The sequence below is a fragment of the Sus scrofa genome, chromosome 6, assembly GCF_000003025.6.
Source record: "Sus scrofa isolate TJ Tabasco breed Duroc chromosome 6, Sscrofa11.1, whole genome shotgun sequence".
Taxonomy (NCBI): domain Eukaryota; kingdom Metazoa; phylum Chordata; class Mammalia; order Artiodactyla; family Suidae; genus Sus; species Sus scrofa.
Window position 1 is genome coordinate 37,895,697 of NC_010448.4, and position 24,590 is coordinate 37,920,286.

At 42.9% G+C, this 24,590-nt stretch overlaps 1 protein-coding gene across 4 annotated transcripts in view; it reads left to right on the plus strand.

Moving 5' to 3' along the window:
• Nucleotides 1–24,590, plus strand: part of MYLK3 (myosin light chain kinase 3) — a 70,746-nt gene that overhangs the window by 45,580 nt on the left and 576 nt on the right. For all 4 annotated transcript variants that reach the window (XM_021094243.1, XM_021094244.1, XM_021094245.1 and 1 more), the window contains 4 exons: nt 1,329–1,399; nt 19,788–19,916; nt 21,294–21,446; nt 23,313–23,445. In XM_021094243.1, coding sequence (XP_020949902.1) covers nt 1,329–1,399; nt 19,788–19,916; nt 21,294–21,446; nt 23,313–23,445 — 486 coding nt within the window. The remainder of the gene's footprint in view (nt 1–1,328; nt 1,400–19,787; nt 19,917–21,293; nt 21,447–23,312; nt 23,446–24,590) is intronic.

The window sequence follows — 24,590 nt, forward strand, 5'->3', positions numbered from 1 at the left end:
TTCTATGTATAGTACCATGTTGTCTGCAAATAGTAACAGTTTTCCAACTTCTTTTTCAATTTGGATTCCTTTTATTTCTTTTTATTCTCTTCTAGAAACTTCTTCTTTGGCTAGGACTTCCAAAACTATGTTGAATAGTTGAATAACGTTGGCGAGAGTGGACATCCTTGCTTGTTCCCAATCTTAGAGGAAATGCTTTCAGCTTTTCACCATTGAGTATGATGTTGTGGTGGGTTTGTTGTATGTGGCCTTTACTATGTTGAAGTAGGTTTCCTCTATCCCCATTTCCTGGAGGGTTTTTATAAATGGGTGTTGAATTTTGTCAAAAGCTTTTCCTGCATCTATTGAAATGGTCATATGGGTTTTGTTTTTCAATTTGTTAATGTTGCGTAAGTTGTAAAATTTTTAATGCAACATTACGTCATTTGATCCTCACACCCACCCAAGAGGAAGGCAGGAAGAGGTGATTCTTCCCATTTTACAGATGGAGGCATTGAGATTTCAGGCATAGGAAAATAGTCATTTAAGCCTACAGATGCCCCTAATGGACCTCTGGATCTCAGGCACTGGCCTTGGGTTTCCAAGTCCTTTGTACCATAAGCCCTCCATCTGCCCTCAGCCCCTACCCCCACCCAACCAAATTGGTTTGGCACAAGCAACAAGAATCATTCCAATCTCCCAGGTCCTCTGAGCTGATTTGAAAGACTTAAGAGAAGTGAGTCAAGACTAACACCTCTATCCCATGGGTCACAACTGTTACCACAAAATAGCAGGTTGATATTTAGCAGCTCTGATCTCCTTGACCAAAGTACTGAGGGTTAGGTCCCACCACTGAGATTCTGACATAATTGGTCAGGGTTGGGGTCTGGGAACTGGGACTTTTGAGGGCTCCCCTGATATCTAGTATGCATCCAGGGTTTGGAACCATCACCCCAAGCCAAGAGTCTCAAACAAGTGGCTTGTAGACCAAATCTGTATCCCAGATGTGTCATGTTTGACTTCCACCCATCATGAATGCACATTTAAATTGGATTTAATTGTCAATATTTAAAAGCATGGAATTTTTACTTAAACCTGGATTTCTGGCTTCTCCTGAGGACTGAGGAAGACAGGTGACTGGGCCTGCATTGCTATGTGGTGGGTAGCAGTTGGTGCTGAGCAGTGGCTGTCCATTGATACAGGGCAGGAGCGCTCCAGTTCCCCATGACCACCACACCTGGAGGGCTTTCTCTTGGAGGCTGGGAAACAGGCCTACTGACAAATAACCATGGGAGCTCAGACCTTCTTAGCTAGTAATTGAGCTAAACAACCTTCTTTTTCTTTCCTAGCCGGAGAACATACTGTGTGTCAATCAGACAGGTCACCAAATTAAGATCATTGACTTCGGGCTGGCCAGAAGGTAAGGGAGACATGTTTTGGCACTTTGACAGAACTCTTTGGGGCCTCTTGGTGGCTCTCTCGGGCATGGTTACCCACAGCTTAGTCAATTTTTGAGTTTTGGGACTGACATGAGGACGCTCTCTCACTGAAAGGCTGGTGGCCTTCACCAAGACCGGGTCAACTGGCCTCGTTACTATGGCACAGGGTGGCTTTGTGCTGCAGGCTCTGCTTCTCCTTAAAGGGCTGTAGGATTCATGATTCTTCGAACCACTGGTATGAGCAGAGAGAAGAGTGATGGTTAAAGGAGGGAGGCAGGGGACTGGGCATCTCATTCTATTCATTTCCCAGGCCTCCTGGGGCCAGGATGTACTGAGCTCTGTGATGCATCCATCATTAACCCGTCCCCCATAAAATGACTAGGTTAAATATCTGATGGTCTTTTTCCACAAAGAAGAAGTGCGTATGTGACAGTCTAGGGTTCCATAGGTTTGGGGTTTGGGGTGCTCAGGACTGGGTTAGATCTTGGTAAAATTGTGACCTAAGGCAGTGCCTACTGATATGGGCAGTTAGGAAGTTTAAATGAAATAATACATCAACAGTGCAGACGCATCCTATGAGCATTTCAGTGCCTAAAGTAAACATAATACATAGTTTTTAAAACATCCTTAAGTCCCTGAAAATGCCTAAAGCCTAGTGAAGTATAGATATTTCTACTGTTGGATCCTGTCCTGCCTCACGTGTGCTGACTACCACGCCCCTGCAGGACTCTTGCCCGAAGTGTGCGTACCCACTGGTGTGGGTGCTGAGCAGTGGCTGCAGCAGGCCCTTGGCACTGGGGAGGGCAGCCACAGTCTAGAAAGATGGCAGTAAATATCTGCCCATCCTCCGGGGTTCTTCCAGAATTCTATTTCTGGAAGAACCAAGAACGTTTCTCTGAGAATCGCATATTTTCTAGGTAGGCTTTCACACCGTAACTGAATCTGCACATCTTGAAATTTTCTTACGCTGATGGTCTTTTTCCACAAAGAAGTTGTTATTGTTATTTTTTTTTCATTTTTTAAAAGTTTTATTAAAGTGTAGCTTATTTACAATGTTGTGATAGTTTCTGCTGTCTAACAAAGTGATTTAGTTGTACATTTACCCACATCCACTCTTTTTCAGATTCTTTTCCCATCTAGATGTTCACAGAATATTGGGTAGAGTTCCTGTGCTATATAGCAGGTTCCCATCAGCCAATCATTCCGTATGCCACAGTGTGCATATGTAATCCCAACCCCAGTACCTGCCTCCACCCCACATGTCCCCTTCAGTAACTGTAAGTTTGTTTTCTTTTTTGCTCCTTTTAGGGCCACACCCATGGCACATGGAGGTTCCCAGGCTTGAGGTCAAATCAGAGCTGTAGCTGCCAGCCTATGCCACAGCCATAGCAATGTGGGATCCAAGTTGCATCTGTGACCTGCAACACAGCTCACAGCAATGCCGAGTCCTTAACCCATTGAGCAGGGCTAGGGATTGAACCTGAGTCCTCATGGATCCTAGTTGGGTTTGTTACCACTGAGCCACAACAGGAACCTTCCCCCTAAGTTTGTTTTGAAAGTCTGCCTCTGTTTCTGTTCTTCAAATGAGTTTATTTGTATCCTTTTTTAAGATTCCACCTATAAGTGATATCATATGTTATTGTCACTTTATGAGCCTTGCAGCGTCTTTCACTTCACCCACAAGGGGAAGAAAGAAGAACTTTATCCCCATGGCAGCGGCTTGCCTCTGGTGTCAGCACCTGCTCCCAGAGGTGGCATTTAAAACCACAATGGAGGAGTTCTGCCCGTGGCTCAGTGGTTAAGGAACCCGACTAGTATCCATGAAGATGTGAGTTTGATCCCTGTCCTTGCTCAGTGAGTTAAAGATCTGGCATTGCTGTGAGCTATGGTGTAGGTGGCTCAGATCCCACGTTGCTGTGGCTGTGGTGTAGGCCAGCAGCTACAGCTCTAATTCAACCCCTAGCCTCAGAAACTCCATATACCATGGGTATAACCCTAAAAACATCAAAAAGACAAAACAAACAAACAAAAAACCCCAAACCACATGGTGGTCTTCTTAGGTCATTTCTCCACTGGTTGACGTGGTAAATATTACTCTTTGCAGGTGTGAAAGGTGCCTTTTCAGTGTCCCACAGGACAGATGGGAGGCCAAGTATGGTGTCACTAGAGTAATGACAAAGGGAAGTTCATATCATCCTGCTGTGCTTTCAGGATCCCCTTTACCCAGTGTATTTATTTCCTAAACAACACCACATCCCCCAACCCAAATGCTTAAAAACCACATTCAATCCAGGATGCAAAAGCATTGCTTAATATTTTTCCAAATAATAAATATATAAAATTAGGATGCACTCTATTCGCTTACATGACTTATACACTAGGGCCGTGTTTCTCAACCTATTTTTCATGCCACTGCCTGCACCGAAGAGCCTTTTTAACCATTTCTTTCCTAATCATCAGGCCCCCTCCTCAAAAAATGTCCTGTGGGAGTTCCTGTCGTGGTGCAGTGGTTAACGAATCCAACTAGGAACCATGAGGTTGTGGGTTCGATCCCTGGCCTTGCTCAGTGGGTTGATGATCCGGTGTTGCTGTGAGCTGTGGTGTAGGTTGCAGACGTGGCTCAGATCCGGCGTTGCTGTGGCTCTGGCGTAGGCCGGTGGCTACAGCTCCGATTGGACCCCTAGCCTGGGAACCTGCCGTGGGAGCGGCCCAAGAAATAGCAAAAAAGACAAAAAAAAAAAAAAAAAAAAGTCCTGTGTATCTGTTTATGTACTTGGCCCTTTGGAGAGTCACAGGCCATTGCAATAGCTAAGAACTTTTTGCCCTCCCCGCAAGAGCCAATATTCCCTCACTGTGGGACAGTATTCTCTCCACTGAGAATGTACACACTAGCGTATGCAGGGCCCTCCCCGAGGTCGGAGGACCAATTGTCAAACGAGGATTTACAGTGACATGTCATGAACTCAGAGCAAGAACTGCCTGAGGCTCCTGGAATCTGGGAAATCTTTTTTTGAGCTGCCAGAAGAGATGAATGGACAGGGTTTTGTTGCCCGCAGGCAGTACCATGCTGGTAAATATTTAACAACGGGGTTCAGCTAGGGTGTGAGAGGAGGTGAGGGGGATTGTAACCTTTGCTAACCTTGGCTGATTTTAAGCTACAACATGAAGTCACTGAATGCAGATTTGGGAGGAGATGGAATTGGCTTTTGTGCACCCAGGAGAACCAGCTCTGTCACAGCTCTGCAGCGAGGGGGCACTGGAAGGTCAGTGTAAGTTACAGGCTGAGAATAGGATGTGCTGCCTGTGAGCAGACTGGCCTGGGGGAGGAAGATACAGTAGAAGATGAGGGACAATGGGGAGTCCTGATTAGGGTGGCTCAGGGGTTGAAATGTTATTCTACAGGCTGTTAAGTCTCAGCTAGTGGAGAGGTGAAAATATCTGTAGGCCAATTTACCAAAAATAAGTCAAGTATCTTGGGAGTTCCCGTTGTGGCTCAGTGGTAATGAACCTGACTAGTATCCATGAGGACACGGGTTCAAGCCCTGGCCTCACTCAGTGGGTTAAAGGATCTGGTGTTGCCGTGAGCTGTCGGGGGTCACAGGCGCATCTTGGATTCCCTGGTTGCTGTGACTGTGGTGTAGGCCAGCACTACAGCTCTGATTTGACCTCTAGCCTGGGAATTTCCATATGCCACAGGTGCAGCCCTAAAAAGACAAAAATAAATAAATAAATAAATAAATAAATAAATAAATAAATAAAAGACTATTACTCAGCCATAAAAAGAATGAAATAATGCCATTTGCAGCAACGTGGACCCAGAGATTATCATACTAAATGAAGTAAGTCAGAGAAAGACAAATATCATAGGAAATCAGTAATATGTGGAATCTAATAAAAATGGTACAAAAGAATTTATTCACAAAACAGGAACAGACTCAAAGATTTCAAAACCAAACTTAGGGTTACCAAAGGGGAAACGCTGAGGGGCGGGCTAAATTAGGAGGTTGGGATTAACACATATACACTACTGTACATTAAATAGGTAAGTAACAAGGACCTACTGCATGGCACAGGGAAATCTACTCAGTCCTGTGTAATAACCTAGATAGGAAAAGAATCTGAAAAGGAATGGATACATGTACCTGTATAACTGATTCACTTTGCTGTTACCTGAAACTAACACAACATTGTAAGTCAACTATACTCCAATAAAATTAAAAAAAAAAATGTATTCCCCCAACTGTCAGACAAACTTGCTAATCTGGTCAAGGGCATTAGTACCAACGATTTTGCCAGTGGGACCAGAGGTAGAGGTCAAGTTCAAGAAAAAAAAGATTTTTCATTAAAAAATGTTATTAAAGTGTAGTTGATAAGTTCAAGAAAAGTAACACAGGGGGCCACATTCAAGAGAAAGCTGCACATGAAAAACTGCTGGGCACTGGAGAAGGGCAGGTGTCAGAAAGCATGGTACTCAGGAAACTGTACTGGGTGGAGCTGGGCTGACGGATTCTCAGGATCCAGACTTGAGATAAAAGGAAAATGTCAAAAAACAAAACAAAAAAAAAAAAAAACCATCCTCAGAAGTCTGGCAGACTTCTCCCCGAACAAAAGGATCATTTGGCAAATTTGGCCTGCTTCCTGGGAAGTGTGTCCTTCTCAGAGAAAAGACCTGTCAAGGAATGTGCAGGCTGAGAGGGTGTATTTTACGCTCCAGAGTAACTGAATGTAGAGAGGGAGGAAATGAATTTTCCTCACAACACAAACACTAGAAAGTACGGTTGTACTTCTGGGTGGGACTATGAGAAAGTGCTGAGATTGTCAGTGAAGACATGGCCTCCAGTCCAGTAGGGGCCATACACATCCTCAGAGGCTCTGACATCCAGCGAGAGGGACTAGTGTTACCCAAGGCTAAATGGTGAGAGTGGGTCTAAGTAGGGACATGACAGGAGGTTGAGGAGGGAGACAGGATGGGAAATATCCTGTTGAAGCTTGGTCTCCAGAATGTTGGGTTCAGGGATGGGCCTCCTGACTCTAGTTTTAAGATTGGAATCCAAGACCACGTCATCTGATGCTTTGGCAGGGCTAAGAGGTGCCTACCCCACACTCGATGAGACTGCAGCCTCCTTGTGACCTTATGATCACAGAGGGCCTTCCACTAGGAGTCTTGAGAAGGGGTCTTGGTGGATATTTAGACGTAGCTTTGGGGAGGATAGATCTGTTAACTATTGTTCACAGTGCTGTTGTAATAACAAATCACCCCCAAATGCAGTGATTCTTAAACTTTTTTCTTTATTATAGTTGATGTACATTGTTCTGGATGTTTTGCTGTACAGCAAAGTGACCTAGTCATACATCTATACACACTCTCTTTTTCATATTATCTCTCATCATGTTCTGTCACAAGTGATTGGACATAATTCCTGTGCCATACAGCAGGGCCTCATCCTCTATCCATTCTAAATGTTAACAGTTTGCATATGCTAACCCCGAACTCCTAGTCTATCCTACTCTCCTACCTCCCCCTTGGCAACCACAAGTCTGTTCTCCATGTCTGTGAGTCTGCTTCTGCTCTGTAGATAGGTTCATCTGTGCCATGCTTTGGACTCCGCATATAAGTGATGTCATGTGGTATCTCTGCCTTTTTCTGCCTTACATCACTTAGTATGAGAATCTCTAGTTCTATCCATGTTGCTGGAAAGGTCATTATTTTATTCTTTCTTATGGCTGAGTAGTATTCCATGATGTATATGTACATCTTCTTAATCCATTCATCTGTTGATGGACATTTAGGTTGTTTCCATGCCTTGGCTATTGTGAATAGTGCTCTTATGAACATAGAAGTGCGTGTATCTTTTTCAAGGAAAGTTTTGTGCAGACATATGCCCAGGAGTGGTATTCCTGGATCATATGGTAGTTCTGTATTTACTTTTCTAAGTAACCTTCATACTGTTTTCCACAGGGGTTGTACCTAGTCGCATTCCCACCAACAGTGCGGGAGGGTTCCCTTTGTTCCACACCCTCTCCAGCATTTGTTATTTGCAGCCTTATTAATGATAGCTATTCTGACCAGTGTGACATGGGACCTCTTTACAGTTCTGATTTGCATTTCTCTAATGATTAGCGATGTTGAATATTTTTTCATGTGCCTATTGGCCATCCATATGTCTTCTTTGGAGAAATGTCTATTTAGGTCTTCTGACCATTTTTCAATTAGGTTGTTTGTGTTTTGGCTGTTGAGTTGTATAACTTATTCATATATTTTGGAGATTAAGCCTTTGTTGGTTGTATCATTTGCAACTATTTCCTCCATAAGTTGTCTTTTCATTTTTTTTTATGGTTTCCTTTGCTGTGCAAAACCTTGTAAGTATGATTAGTCCCATTGGTTTATTTTTGTTTTTATTTCTATTGCCTTGGGCAACTAACCTAAGAAAACATTTGTACAGTTGATGTCAGAGAATGTTTTGACTATGTTCTAGGAGTTTTATGGTGTCTTGTTTTATGTTTAAGTCTTTAAGACATTTTGAGTTTACTTTTGTGCATGGTGTGAGGGTGTTTTCTAGTTTCATTGATTGACATACAGCTGTCCAGTTTTCCCAGTACCACTTGCTGAAGATACTTTTTTTTCATATTTTATATATTTGTCTCCTTTGTCGAGATTAATTGACTGTAGAGGTCTGGGTTTATTTCTGAACTTTCCATTCAATTTCATTGGTCTGCATGTCTGTTTTTGTACCAGTACCACACTGTCTTGATGACTATAGCTTTGTAATATTGTCTGAAGTCTGGGGGAGTTATACTTCTTGCTTTATTTTTTTCCCCTCAGGATTGCTTTGGCAATTCTTGGTCTTTTATGGTTCTGTATAAATTTTTGGATTGTTTGTTCTCTTTCTTTGAAAAATGTCATAGGTAATCTGATAGGGATCACATTAAATCTGTAGATTGCTTTGGGAAGAATGGCCATTTTAACAATATTAATTCTTCCAATCCAGGAACGTGGGATATCTTTCCATTTCTTTGAATCCTCCTTACTTTCCTTGATTAATGTTTTATAGTTCTCAGCATATAAGTCTTTGACCTCCTTGGTCAAACTTATTTCTAGATATTTAATTTTTTGGGTGTGATTTTAAAAGTTTTGTTTTTTTTTTTTTTGCCATTTCTTGGGCTGCTCTCATGGCATATGGAGGTTCCCAGGCTAGGGGTCTAATTGGAGCTGTAGCCACTGGCCTACGCCAGAGACACAGCAACGTGGGATCTGAGCCACATCTGTGACCTACACCACAGCTCACAGCAATGCCGGATCCTTAACCCACTGAGCAAGGCCAGCGATCTAACCCACAACCTCATGGTTCCTAGTCAGATTTGTTAACCACTGTGCCATGATGGGACCGCCTTAAAAGGTATTTTTTAATGTTCCTTTTCTAATAGTTTATCATTGTATACAGAAATGAAACCAATTTCAGAATGTTAATCTTGTATCCTGCTACTTTGCTGAATTCATTGATCAATTCAAGTAGTTGTTGTGCAGAATCCTTAGGGTTTTCTACATATAGTATCATATATTCTGCATATAGTATCATATATTCTGCATATAGTGACAATCTTACCTCTCATCTTTCAATTTGGATACCTTCAATGTCTTTTGTTTGATTACTGGGGCTAGGACTTCCAATACTATGTTGAATAAAAGTGGTGAGATTGGGAGTTCCCGTCGTGGCGCAGTGGTTAACGAATCCAACTAGGAACCATGAGGTTGCGGGTTCGGTCCCTGGCCTTGCTCAGTGGGTTAACGATCCGGTGTTGCCATGAGCTGTGGTGTAGGTTGCAGATGCGGCTCGGATCCCGCGTTGCTGTGGCTCTGGTGTAGGCCGGTGGCTACAGCTCCGATTCAACCCCTAGCCTGGGAACCTCCATATGCCGCGGGAGCGGCCCAAGAAATAGCAACAACAACAACAACAACAACAACAACAACAAAAAAAGACAAAAGACAAAAAAAAAAAAAAAAGTGGTGAGATTGGACATCCTTGTCTTGTTCCAGATTTTAGCAGGAAGGCTTTCAGTTTTTCTTCATTGTGTATTATATTGGCTTTGGGCTTGTCAAAAATGGCTTTTATTATGATAAGATATATTCCCTCTATACCCACTTTGGTAGGATTTTTTATCATGAATGGATGTTGGATTTTTTCAAATGCTTTTTCTGAATTTATTGAGATGATCATGTAGTTTTTGACTTTTCTTTTGTTAAAGTGGTGTATTACATTGATTGATTTGTGTATGTTGAACCATCCCTATGAACTTGGGATGAATCCCACTTGGTCATGGTATATGATCTTTTTTACATGTTTTTGTATTTGGTTGGCCAATTTTTTTTTTCTTTTTTAGGGCTGCACCCATGGCATATGGAGGTTCCCAGGCTAGGGGTTGAATTGGAGCCACAGCTGCCTGCCCACACCATAGCCGCAGCAACGTGGGATCTGAACCCCATCTGCAACCTACACCACAGCTCATGGCAAAGCCAGATCCATTGAGCAAGGCCAGGGATCGAACCTGCAGCCTCACCATTACTAGTCAGATTCATTTCCTCTGTGCCACAACAGGAGCTCCCTGGTTGGCTAAAATTTTGTTGAGAATTTTTGTGTCTATATTCATTAAAGATATTGGCCTATAAAAATTTTTCTTTTTTAGTAGTGTCTGTGTCTGGGTTTGGTATTTGGGTAATGGTGGCTTCATAGAATGTCTTTGGGAGTGTTCATTCTTCCTCACTCTTTTCTAAAAGTTTAAGAGGAATTGGTATAAGTTCTTCTCTCTCTGTTTGGCAGAATCCACATGTGAAGCCATCTGGTCCTGGACTTTTGTTTGTAGGGAGTATTTTAATTACACATTCAATTTCATTTCTAGTTATGGGTCTGTTTAGATGATCTGTTTCTTCTTGATTCAGTTTTGGCAGGCTGTAAGTTTCTAGAAAATTGTCCATTCTTTTAGGTTGCCAAATTTGTTGGCATATAATTGTTCATATTATCTCTTAATTTTTTTTTTGTATTTCTGCAGTATCTGTTGAGATTTCTCCTTTTTCATTTCTTTTTTTTTTTTTTTTGTCATACCCATGGCATTTGGAGGTTCCCAGGCTAGGGGTCTAATCGGAGCTGTGGTCGCTGACCTACACCAGAGCCATAGCAACCCAGGATCCGAGCCATGTCTCATGGCAATGCCAGATCCTTAATCCCTGAGCAAGCCCAGGGATTGAACCCACAACCCAATCATTCCTAGTTGGATTCGTTTATCACTGGGCCAGGACAGGAACTCCTCTTTTTTCATTTCTTATTTTGCTTATTGGATTCTCTCTCTCTTGTTCTTGGGGAGTCTGACCAGAGCTTTGTCAAATTTGTTTACCCTTTCAAAGAACTAGCTCTTGGTTTTATTGATTTTTTTTTCTGTGTGTTTTTTTGTTGTTGTTGTTGTTGTTGTTATTGTTGTTGTTGTTGTTGCTATTTCTTGGGCCGCTCCCCGCGGCATATGCAGGTTCCCAGGCTAGGGGTTGAATCGGAGCTGTAGCCACCGGCCTACGCCAGAGCCACGGCAACGCGGGATCCGAGCCGCATCTGCAACCTACACCACAGCTCACGGCAATGCCGGATCGTTAACCCACTGAGCAAGGCCAGGGACCGAACCCGCAACCTCATGGTTCCTAGTCGGATTCGTTACCAACTGCGCCACGACGGGAACTCCAGTGTGTGTTTTTTTTTTAATCTGTATTTCATTGATTTCCTCTTTGATCGTTATGATTTCCTTCTTTCTGTTAACTTTAGATTTTGTTTGTTCTTCTTTTTCTAATCCTTTTAGGTGATAGGTTAATTTTTGACTTGGGATTTTTCTTCTTTTATTAAGGAAGGCCTATATTGCTGTGAACTTTCCTCTAAGAACTGTTTTTGTGGCATTGCATAGATTTTGAATAGTTGTGTTTTCATTGTTGTTTGTCTAGAGTTTTTTTTTTTTTTTGGTCTTTTTAGGGATGCACCCATGGCATATGGAGGTTCCCAGGCTAGGGTCTAATCAGAGCTGTAACTGCCTGCCTATGCCACAGCCACAGCAATGCCGGATCCAAGCTGCATCTGTAACTTACACCACAGCTCATGGCAATGCCAGATCCTTGACCCACTGAGCAAGGCCAGGGATCAAACACACAACCTCATGGTTCCTAGTTGGATTCGTTTCTGCTGCACCATGAGGGGAACTCTTTGAGGTATTTTTAAATTTCCCTTTTGATGTCTCCATTGACCCACTGTTTTTTTTTTAGTAGCATGTTCTTTAATCCACATAGTCAGTTTTTTCACATTTTCCCCCTGTGGTTGATTTCTATTTTCATGGCATTGTGGTCAGAGAAGATGCTTAAAGTAATCTCTATACTCTTAAATTTGTTGAGGTTAGTCTTGTGCTCCAGAGTCAATCCTAGTCAATCCTGGTCAATCCTAGAGAATGTTCCATGTGTGCTTGAAAAGAGTGTATATTCTGATTTTTTGGATTTAATATCCTGAAAATATCAATTAAGTCTAACTGTTCTATTGTGTCATTTAAGATCTCTGTTGCCTTATTGATTTTCTGTCCAAAAGTTCTGTCCACTGAGGTGAATGGGGTGTTAAAGTCTTCTACTATTATTGTATTCCCATTTACATTTAAATGACAGGAAAGTGGGAGTTGCAATACTCGTATCCATCCATCCCCTCACTTTCTTTTTTTTTATTTTATTTTTTTTTAATTTTCCCACTGTACAGCAAGGGGATCAAGTTATCCTTACATGTATACATTACAATTACATTTTTTCCCCTACCCTTTGTTCTGTTGCAACATGAGTATCTAGACAAAGTTCTCAATGCTATTCAGCAGGATCTCTTTGTACATCTATTCTAAGTTGTGTCTGATAAGCCCAAGCTCCCATCCCTCCCACTCCCTCCCCCTCCCATCAGGCAGCCACAAGTCTCTTCTCCAAGTCCATGATTTTCTTTTCTGAGGAGATGTTCATTTGTGCTGGATATTAGAGTCCAGTTATAAGTGATATCATACGGTATTTGTCTTTGTCTTTCTGGCTCATTTCACTTAGTATGAGATTCTCTAGTTCCATCCATGTTGATGCAAATGGCATTATGTCATTCTTTTTTATGGCTGAGTAGTGTTCCATTGTGTATGTATACCACATCTTCCGAATCCAATCATCTGTCGATGGACATTTGGGTTGTTTCCATGTCCTGGCTATTGTGAATAGGGCTGCAATGAACATGCGGGTGCACGTGTCTCTTTTAAGTAGAGTTTTGTCCGGATAGATGCCCAAGAGTGGGATTGTGGGGTCATATGGAAGTTCTATGTATAGATTTCTAAGGTATCTCCAAACTGTTCTCCATAGTGGCTGTACCAGTTTACATTCCCACCAACAGTGCAGGAGGGTTCCCTTTTCTCCACAGCCCCTCCAGCACTTGTTATTTGTGGACTTATTAATGATGGCCATTCTGACTGGTGCCTCACTTTCAATTTATATATCCTTTGCCCTAAGGTAAGTCTCTGGTATGCAGCATATTGTAGGCTCCTTTTTTTTTTTTTTTAAATCCAGTCTGCCACTCTAGGTCTTTTAATTGGAGCAGTCAACCCATTGACATTTAAGATAATGATTGATAAATATGTATTTAATGCCATTTTAAACCTTCTTTTCCAGTTGATTCTTTATTTCTCCTTTGTTCCTTTCTTTTTTTGGTTGGAAAATTTCCTTTTATTTTATGCTTGTGTCCTCTTCTTTTTAGTTTTTGTGAGTGTATTGTTTGGATTGCCCTGTTTTTCAAGTATGTTAGCCCCTTCCTAAGATAAGAATCTTATCTTATTATTTGCTATTTTAGTCTAATAGTCACATTGGCTCAAATATATTCTTTTAAAAAAAGGAGTACAGATTTTCTTACTTTCCTTCCCCAATTTTATGATTTTGATGTCCTTTTTTATTTTTAATTTTGTTTATTTATTTTGCTTTTTAGGGCCGCACCTGTGCCATATGGAACTTCCCTGGCTAGGGGTCGAATCAGAGCTATGGCTGGCCTACACCACAGCCACAGCAATGCCTGATCTGCACCACGTCTGTGACTTATACCACAGCTCACAGCAAAACAGGATCCTTAACCTGCTGAGTGGAGCCAGAGATTGAACCTGCATCTTCATGGATACTAATCAGGTTTGTTTCCACTGAACCACAATGGGAACTCCCTGATGTCCTTTTTTACATCTTCATGATTATCCTTTTGCTGTTCCTTGTGTTTATCATTGCTTTTACAAATAGGTTTTCTTTTTTTTATCTGTATACTGGCTTATTTAAATGACTACTTTCCAGTTGTGATTTCCTCCACCCTATATCTTGTTACTTCTTTCCTATTTAGAGGAGAACTTTTGGTATTTTTTTAAGAATGGATTTAATATTGCTGTATTCTTTTAGTTTTTGTTCGTTGGAGAAATTATTTATTTCTCCTATTTTAAATGATAATTCTGATGGGCAGAGTATTCTAGACTGCAAAATTTTCCATTTTACAACTTTGAATCTATTTTGCCACTCTCCTCTGAGCTGTAATGTTTCTGTAGAGAAATCAGCTGATAGTCTTATGGGGGTTCCCTTATAACTGATTCTTTATTTTTCTCTTGCTGCCTTTAGAATCCTCTCCTTTTATTTTTTGCCATTTTTATTACAATATGTCTTGAAATGGGTCTGTTTGGGTTCAATTGTTTGGGGCCCTCCATGATGCCTATATCTTAATATCTGTTTCCTTTAGATTCAGAATGTTTTCAGCCATCATTTCTTCAAATACATTTTCAATCCCCTTTTCTTTTTCTTCTCCTTTTGGAATCCCTATTATGTGTATCTTGGCCCTCTTTCTATTATCCCATAGATCTCTTATATTGCTTTAATGTTTTTTCATTTGGTTTTCTGTCTGCTGTCCTGACTGGATGATTTCCATCATTTTATCCTCAAGTCACTTATTCATTCCTCTGCATTATTCATTCTGCTCTTCAGTGCCTTTAACTCACCTTGTGACTCTGCCCATGAAACTTTGAATTTTTCTTGGTTCCTCCTTATATTTTCTAGTTCCTTTCTAAAGTAATCTGTATAACTGTTCTTATCCACTCTAAATTCCTTCATATTTGCTCTTAATTCCTTCAGAATTTTCACTATATCCTTTTTGAATTCAGTGTCTGTTAGCCTGCAGAGGTCTGTTTCATTGTTTTCTCCTTCAGGGGAATTCTCCTGTTCTTTTAACTGGGAATGTTCCTGTGCTTCTTCATTTTGCTTATATTTTTCTTATTCCGTGAGTTTAGGGAAGACAATTACCTTGATCTTGGAGGGTTCTTTATATATGCTTTATATGCGAGAGCACTCCTAGGTAGTTTGGAAGGGATTTTGTTGTTGTTGTTCTTGTTGTGGGGGCTACTTTTGTTGGATGCTTGCTGTCTCTTTCCTCTGTGTGTGCAGGCTGTTATCCCCTTGATAGGGGGTGTGCTGGTATAAAGCCTTCACTTGCTTCCAGGAAGATGGAGGCAATGGATAGGGCTTGTAGCCAGTGGTGAGGACCTATGGGGCAGTAGTGCAGGCTTCTCCTGGTTGCAGGGCCCTGGAAAGTGGCAGAGACCCTCAGGGAGGTGTAGGTGGTACGTGGAGCCTTTGGCAGTGGCAACAGCAGGGCATGTGCATTCCCAGGGGAGTGAAGTCAACGAGTGGCACTCAGTTGAAGTGCCCTCCTCTGTGCCAACCCCTGAGGTGCCTGGGGCTGTAGGTGGTACCTGTTCACAGACCCCTAGCAGGGGTGGGCCACACCCACCTCTGGAGTCCAAGATGCCTGGTATAGTTTGTCTTCACTGCCCATATCCCACACAAGAGGCACCCTGCCACCTGAGAGCCCACAGTTGTGCAGAGAAAGATATTCCTATGGTGGTCCCACCCCTCCTCCTTTTGCCCTCTGAAACAATGGCACCATCTTTCTTCTGCAGGCCCAAGCCTCCTCTGACTCACTCCCTTGGCTGTGGTACCTTGCTCCCCTAGCCAGGCTGTCACCACACAGCCAACCCTAGTCCTCTCCTCAGAACTAGGTCCCCCTGTGGGACTTTGGCCTCCCAGGGTATGGGTTCCTTTTCTCTTTCACGGCTCCCTCTTAGGAGTGCCAGTACCATCTCAATTCTTTTTTTCATTCTTCTTTCTCTCTCTTTTTTTTTTCTTTTGTTCTACCCAGTTATGTGGAGTTTTTTGCCGTTTTTGGAGGTCTAAGGTCTTCCTTCAGCATTCAGTAAATGTTCTGTGCCAATCATTCTACATGTAGATTTTTTTTAATGTGTTTGTGGGAGAACATGAGCACCACATCTTATTCCTCCACCATCTTGATCCCGTCCCCCAAATAGAGAGATTTTAAACAATAATCATTTATTCTCCCCCACACATTTTTTTTTTTTGGTCATGTCTGTGGGATGAAGAAGTTCTGGGGCCAGGGATGGCACCATTGCAGCAACGTGCACCACAGCAGTGATGATGTTGGATCCTTAACCTGTTGAGCCACCAGGGAACTCCTCCTCCACACATTTTTGAGTCAGCTGGACCCAACTTATTTAGCCCATGATAAGGAGTCTTGTAAGCCAGTTATTAAATATGGCTATTTTTATTTTTTTTTTATTTTTTTTTTTATTTTTTATTTTTTTATTTTTATTTTTTTAATTTTATTTTCCCACTGACCAGCAAGGGGGTCAGGTTATCCTTACATGTATACATTACAATTACAGTTTTTCCCCCACCATTTCTTCTGTTGCAACATGAGTATCTAGACATAGTTCTCAATATGGCTATTTTTAAAAATTAAATTGTGTAAGCTTACAATTAAAGAAACTATATTAAAATCACAGATACTACATTTTTGAAACTTATCACTTCCTAATTATTTTACTACATTTTACTATTATTTATGATGATGAGGTTATTTATGCCTATTGTTAACCTGTATAATGGAAAGACTATAGAATAGTACGCTATTGCCAAGCTCTTCCCAACTCTTCATCCAGTGACATCGTGATGGTACTTTGAATTCAGTCATGGTGAAATCAGTATTTACACCACAGACATTGGCAAATGCTACAAATCCAGACTTTTACAAAAATTATACAGCATTATCAGCTGGTTGTTAAACTTTTACCCACACACCACTGGTTGGGAGTCACCGATCTAGGCTGAGTTGAGCTGGGCTTGGATCCAACAGGCCAGTCAGTGAGCACAGGTCTGCTCCAGGTGTCTCTCATCCTTTTCTCATGGTGATGGCAGAGGAGCAAGAGGGCATGCTTTTACAGCCTAGCTTGGAATTGGCCCACTCTCACTTCCACCAACATTCCACTGGCCAATGCAACCCACATGGCCAAGCCTAGCATCCATGGGATGGGGCAACATACACCATCTCTGGTGGGAGGAACTGCAAAATCCCATGAAGCGGGATGTGGATGGGGGACAGATGAAGCAGTGGAAACAAGAATGCTTCCTGGGAAAGTAGCATCCAGGGACCGAGAGCCTGGGCCTTCTCTCCTTAAGGGGAAGGCTGTCCTTTAGTTTGGCTCTCTGGTTCTGAGGTTTGGGTCAAGTGCAGGTGCAGGGGAGGAGCAGACTGCCAGAGGAAGACTCTCTTTCTCCTCGCCTCCTTGTTTTCCAGCCACAACTTGACCACCAAGGTGATCTGTGTTGCTCTTTCATCAGAAGGGTGTAGGCTATGTTGGCTCAAGGTCTGCATTTGCCTGGATCTTGGCAAATCTGGAAGAAAGGAGACTGTATTTTGAAAACTCATTGCCCTGATTTAAAGGAATCAGGGCATATTGGCATATTTGTTTTATTCTTCTCTATTTCTCAGTTGCCTCATCTGTAAAATGGGGACAATAATCTTACCTATTTCATAGGGCTGTTGGTGAGAATGAAAAGTTTATATAGGTTAAACTTCTAGCATGTTATCTGAAAAATAGGAAGTGCCGTTAAGTTTTTTGTTTTTGTGTTTTTGTTTTTACTAACACTTCATTTTTTAAGAGCTATTTTCAGTGCATGTCAAAACTGCAGAGAAGGAACAGAGAGTTCCCATTTATCCCCCATCCTCACACATGCAAAGCCTCCCCCGTTGTCAACAAGCCCTACACTGACGCATCACAATCACCCAAAGGGCATATTTTACATTAAGGTTCACTCTTGGTGTTGTACATTCTATGGGTTGGGACAAATGTATGATGACATGTATTCAACATTATAGTGTCATACAGAGCATCTTCACTGCCCTAAACATCCTGTTTCTTAACCCCTCTTCCCTTACCCCTGGCAACCCACCAATCTTTTTACTGTCTCCATAGTTTTGCCTTTTCCAGAATGTCATATATTTGGAATCATACAGCCTGTAGCCTTTTCAGACTGGCTCCTTTTGCTTAGTAATATGCTTTTAAGGTACTTCCATATCTTTTCATGGCTTGAGAGTTCATTTCTTTGTAATGTTGAATACTATTCCATTGTCTGGATGAACCATACTTTATTTACCCACTCACCCATTAAAGGACATCTTTATTGCTGCCCACAAAATTTTAGCTAGAGATTTTCTTCCTTTTCAAGAATGATTCTAAAAGCCAGCTTTTGCCAACCCCTTCCCCGTTCAGCCATCAACTCTCTTCTTAGCCTTCCTTAAATGTCGTGTCCAGAATGCTTTGGCTGGTTCTTTTGCTTTTTGGAATTGTATAAAATACACATAACAAAATTTATCATGGTAGCATTTTTTAAGATTAGTTCAGTAGTGTTGACATAGTTCACGGTGTTGTGCAATCAATCTCTAGAGCTCTTTTTTACCTAGAAAAACTGAAACTCTACCCATTAAACAACTACCCCTCATTTTCTCCTGCCTCCAGCCCCTGGAAACCATCATCCTACTTTCTGTCTCTGAACTGACTACTCTGGGAACCTCGTATAAGTGGAATCATACAGTATTTTTCTTTTTATGACTGGCTTATTTCGATTATTGTAATATCCTCAAGGTTCATCTCTATTGTAGCTTGTGTCAGAATTTCTTTTCTTTTTACAGCTAAATTGTGTTCCATTGTATGTATATATCACATTTTGTTTATCCATTCATCTGTTGATAGACACTTGTGTTGCTTCCACTGTTTGGCTATTGTGAATAATGTTGCTATGAACATGGGGGTATAAATATCTTTTCAAGATGCCTCCTTCAATTCTTTTGGATAGATACCCAGATGTAGGATTGCTGGATCATATGGTAGTTCTTAAAAAAAATTTTTTTTTTATGGCTGCACCTGCAGCCTATGAAAGTTCCTGGGCCAGGGGTTGAATCAGAGTGACGGCCGAGGCCTATGCCACAGCCATGGCCACACTGGATCTGAGCCGCATCTGCAACCTATGCTGCAGCTTGTAGCATTCTGGATCCTTAACCCACTGAGTGAGGCCAGGGGTCAAACCCGCATCCTTATGGAGACTACTCAGGGTCCTTAACCCCTGAGCTACAATGGGAACTCCCTTTTTAAAAATTTTTTGAAGAACTACCATACTGTTTTCCATAGCAGCTGCACCATTTTACATTCCCACCAACATCCTAACCAACACTTGCTCTTTTCTATTTCTTTCTGATGGTGAGAGACGGTATCTTATTGCAGGTTTTTTTTTTTTTTTTTTTTGGTCTTTTTGCCATTTCTTGGGCCGCTTCTGCGGCATATGGAGATTCCCAGGCTAGGGGTCTAATCGGAGCTGTAGCCACCGGCCTACGCCAGAGCCACAGCAATGTGGGATCCGAGCCATGTCTGCAACCTACACCACAGCTCATGGCAATGCCAGATCCTTAACCCACTGAGCAAGGCCAGGGATCAAACCCGCAACCTCATGGTTCCTAGTTGGATTCGTTAACCACTGAGCCACGATGGGAACTCCTTATTGCAGCTTTGATTTTTATTTCCCTGATAATCGTCGATGTGGAGCATTTTGCCTCTTACCGTCTTCCCTTTAGCCATATCGCACAACAGAGCAGTCCTCCACCTACAGCTTCTACTCAGTTTGTGCGCATTCCTGTGGCTGCAGGACAAATGAGATAGATCCATCTTCCCTCCTTTTCAGATTGTAATGCCCGGGGGAGGAGAAGGACTGTGGTTTTCTTATTCTCCCCAGTGATTTAGGGAAGTCTGCATCTAGGGCCTGGGGGTGTGCTGATTTCCCAGTGAACCACACGTGGTGGGAAGTGAGGTCCAGACCAGAAAGGGTAGGAGGTGCTTCGCTCCCCCCAGGAATTAGCCTGGCATCCACATCTTCCCCCAGAGCTCTCAGCCCTCATCCTCTGGGCCTCTCCTTTCCAGGTACAAGCCTCGGGAGAAGCTGAAAGTGAACTTCGGTACGCCGGAGTTCCTGGCTCCTGAAGTCGTCAATTACGAGTTTGTCTCATTCCCCACAGACATGTGGAGTGTGGGAGTCATCACCTACATGCTGTGAGTGCCCTGGGGCTGGCTCCCCACTGGAGATGGGGACCATTTGTCTTTGTTTGGGTACCCTTACAGGCAGCAAAATTTGAGTGTGTGTTTATTGGGGAGGTGTTCCAAGAAACATCCATCAAGGAGTCGGGAAGTGAAATGGGGAAGGAAGGCGACTAGTAAAGTGTGTGTCGTGGAGCCGGTAATTATCACTGGAGTTTAATTCTTGGGGAACCTGTGACCCCCTGTAGGGCAGCCGCTCAGAGCTCTTGCAGCTGAGGGGCGATGGAGCTGAGGTATTGATACACTGACTGTAATCAGGTGTTGCTAGTGGGCTGGTCCCAGGGGAATTAATTCCCTGAAACATCTGGGTGGATAAATCAGCTTCCACTGGAGAGAAAGCCCTCCAGCCCCGATGCATGGGTGCTGTGGTGCAGGTGGGGTGCACGGAAGCAGGAAGGAGAGGGGCGGGCAGGGCAGGGTACAGCTGCTGGGCTTCTAACCTGGTCTCTCCCGCCCTGCGTGCCCTGTGTGCTGTGGGCTGAGGAAGCAGAGTTAGGATGCGCTGAGAGGCGATCCATGCACAGACTAAATGTCTTCCTCTCTTTCTCTGACTGTGGATGCTCAGCTCGTTCCTCAGAGGCCCGACAAAATCAAGCTTTGCTCCCAGTCTTATCATTATGGCTTAACTGGTTCCCTGCACTTTGCGTCCTGCACCAGGTGGGGCAAGACGGTGGCCCAAAGGCCAGCCAGAGAGGTTGTCCTGTCTCTCCACCCTCTCCTAAAGGATCCTAATAAAACCAGGTTTCCTTTAGCCTCTGAGGCCTGGATAGTCCCAGAGACATGCCAAGCTGTTTTTAAATTAAGCCCAATGTACCTGATAAGTGAACATATTGGGTTGGATCCCAATTCACTCTCTCTCTCTTTCTTTTTTTTTTTTTTTTTTTTTTTTTGGTCTTTTTGCCTTTTCTTGAGCCGCTCCCGCTGCATGAGGAGGTTCCCAGGCTAGGGGTCTACAGCCACAGCAATGCCGGATCTGAGCCGCATCTGCGACCTACACCACAGCTCACGGCAACGCTGGATCCTTAACCCACTGAGCAAGGCCAGGGATTGAATCCGAAACCTCCTGGTTCCTAGTCGGATTCGTTAACCACTGCGCCACGACGGGAACTCCGGGGATGTCTTCTAATACTTGTCCAGCCTTCGATTTTTCAGTCCTGCCACTTGCTCCCTTTGTCAACTGTCTCCTGCAGAGAAACAATGGGGCTGCTTTTCTTTCCAACCCTCTTGGTTCTGATTAGTCCTCTTTGACCTCGTAAGACTCTCTTCTGTCTTGGTGATGTGTGTTGGCAGGTGTGGCTCCCATGTGCTGACAGTCCTTTCTCTCCTCCGTAGACTCAGTGGTTTGTCCCCATTTCTAGGGGAAACAGATGCAGAGACCATGAATTTCATTGTGAACTGTAACTGGGATTTTGATGCTGACACCTTTGAAGGACTGTCGGAAGAGGCCAAGGACTTTGTCTCCCGGTTGCTGATCAAAGAGAAGAGGTAACCTTTATTGCTTGTCACCTGCGATCCACTCTGAGTTTGACCACCCGTCTGGGGGCTGTGAAGGTCAGGCTGCTGCTGGGCGGGGCTGCTGAAGCTAATGGTCCTTCCTTCCTGCAGACTGATTCTGCCTGGGATATCTTAGTTTGCTACTTCTTGGGGGTGGGGGGAGATAGGGAAAGGAACAAAGGACATCAATTAATAAAAAAAAAAAACAATAACCAACCAGGGGAGAGCCCATTGTGGCTCATAAGAAACCAATCCGACTAGTATCCTTGAGGATTCGGGTTCGATCCCTGGCCTCACGCAGTGGGTTAAAGGATCTGATGTTGCTGTGAGCTGTGGTGTAGGCTGGCAGCTACAGCTCTGATTCGCTCCCTAGCCTGGGAACTTCCATATGCCACGGGTAAGGCCCTTAAAAACAAGACAAAACAAAATGAAAAACTAGGAGCATAAAATGTAGGCAGTTTTAGAAAGGACCATATTTACAAATAAGGCTTATTTCCAAGCTATCACATTTTTTTTTTTTTTTTTTTTTTTTTTTTTTTTTTTTTACTGTACTCTCAGCCTGCAGAAGTTCCCAGGCCAAGAATCAAACCTGAACTACAACAGTTCCCATTGTGGCTCAGTGGGTTAAGAACCCGGCACAGTGTCTGTGAGGATGTGGATCTAATCCCCAGCCTCAGTCAGTGGGTTAAGGATCCAGCATTGCTACAAGCTGCATTGTAGGTTGCAGATGTAGCTTGGATCTGGCATTGCCATGGCGGTGGCATAGACCTACAGCCGCAGATCTGATTTGACCCCTAGCCTGGGAACTTCCATATGCCACAAGTGCACCCGTAAAAAGAAAAAGCCAGAAACCTGAACCACAGCAGTAACCCAAGCCACAGAAATGACAATGCTGAGTCTTTAGCCACTAGGCCACCAGGGAACTCTCCCATCACATTTAATAGGCTAATGTTGAAAAAAAGTTGAGATATGCAGCTGTTATTCTGCAGAATAAAAGACAGAAAACGTATTTCTTGCCAATGAAGATCTGCTTGATTTTCAGCAGCTGCATTAACGGTATGGATTGGACTGTGAGTTTTCTAATATTAGACATATGGGAATAACTACAAGTAGTGGCGCCTGAGAATCTGAGCTCTGAGACAGCTCATGGTTCCCTGGCTTTCACTGTGAAAAATTATGTGAGAGGGAAAATATTTCTAATTCAGATGAACAAGTTGGCAGTACTCTCTGGGAGGAGAGATGGGCTTCATTCAAGGCTCATAGTCTTTTACTAGTTTTTGTTTGTTTGTTTTTTGTTTTTATGCTGCGCACCTGCAGCATATGGAAGTTCCCAGGCTAGGGGTCAAGTCAGAGTTGCAGCTGCTGGCCTGCGCCACAGCCACAGCAACAGGGGATCCAAGCGGGGTCTGTGACCTACAGCACAGCTCACAGCAGCAGGGATCCTTAACCCACTGAACAAGGCCAAGAACCGAACCTGCATTCTCATGGATACTAGTTGGATTCGCTACTGCTGAGCCACAATGGGAGCTCCCTCTTTTACTTCTTCGGAGCAATTATGGGCTCAGCTGGCCCCCCTGCTGTCCTGTCTCAATCCCCCAGCACTCTCCAGGAGGTGGTGATGAATCACTGGGATTCAGCCCCTCTCTAGGGGGCAGGAAACATTCTGCTGATGACTTTCTTGCACTGTTCAGGATGGGATTTTAGATGGGAAAAGGTCTTTTTTTTAGCACATGACATGAATCTGCCTAAATGATTCATCTATTCCACCGACTGGGCTACCTACCCAATTGAACAAATTTGGGGACAACTAGAAAAGGAACCCCAACTAAAAATCTCAACGGCTGTTTGATTTCACAGCTGCAGAATGAGTGCCACCCAGTGCCTGAAACATGAGTGGTTGAATAATTTACCTGCCAAAGCTTCAAAATCAAAAGTTCGTCTCAAATCCCAACTATTGCTGCAGAAATACATGGCTCAGAGGAAATGGAAGGTATCTGTTTTTCTGTAAAGGCAGCGTTTGTCTTCTTAAAATGTCCTTTGAAACAAGTGTACTAAGTTTTTACTTACATTTTGATTCTAAATAGATTATTTAGGGGAAGCAAATCTCTTAGGTCAAAACCTCTTTCCTTGGAGTTCTTGTTGTGGCTCAGCTGTAATGAACCTGACTAGTATCCATGAGGATTCGGGTTTGATCCCTGGCCTTGCTCAGTGGGTGAAGGATCCGGTGTTGCCATGAGCTGTGGTGTAGGTTGCAGACACGGCTCAGATCCTGTGTTGCTGTGGCTGTGCCATAGGCCAGCAGCTGTAGCTCTGATTTGACCCCTAGCCTGGGAACCTCCATATGCCTCTGGTGCAGCCCTAAAACAAAATGAAACAAAAAAACTTGTGATTAAAAAATGCCACAGACCAAAAATGACTGGCATAAAAGTAGCATTTAATTCAAACTTATATGGACACTTGAAGAGACAGAATGAAATTTGAGCCCATGTTTTCAAGGACCACAGCAGTCAAGTGCTTAGAACAAATTGCCTGTTGTTTGAGGCTGATTCCTCCACATTTTGGAAATAGGGGCCTAGGAAAGCCCTATTCGATTTTAAAAGCTTTATAATTTTGTTCACAACACAATTATTTGGTAACCATGGACATAAAGTGTATCTTAAACACAATTGTCCTGCAGACAAGTGGCTTTCCAGCATTGACTCAGATCCTCGATTAAAAAAACCTGAAGTGCTTTTACCCAGAGAACCAGTACACAAGCATGTGCATATACACACACATGTGGAAACAGAAATACTGTGACATTTGCTCCGCAAAGTGTGATGCACTCTGATCTTTTCTTTTCTATGATATTTGGTTTCATTAAAAAAAAAAATGTTGGTCATTACCCACCAATTTGATTTTGGGACCCACTAGAGGACTGCAAAACACAATCTGAAAAGCACTGCACTAGGGTGCTCCATTTTTCACAAGAAAAGGGCAGGAGAACTTATTTTCTCACTTCATGCTTGCTCCAAACATGTCCCTGAAAGTCATATGATGACTGTTCTACTATAATTTTCTAGAATCTTCTTTTCCCCTTTAGCTTATCCATTTTTTCTTTTTTTGTCTTTTGTCTTTTTAGGACTGCACCCTAGG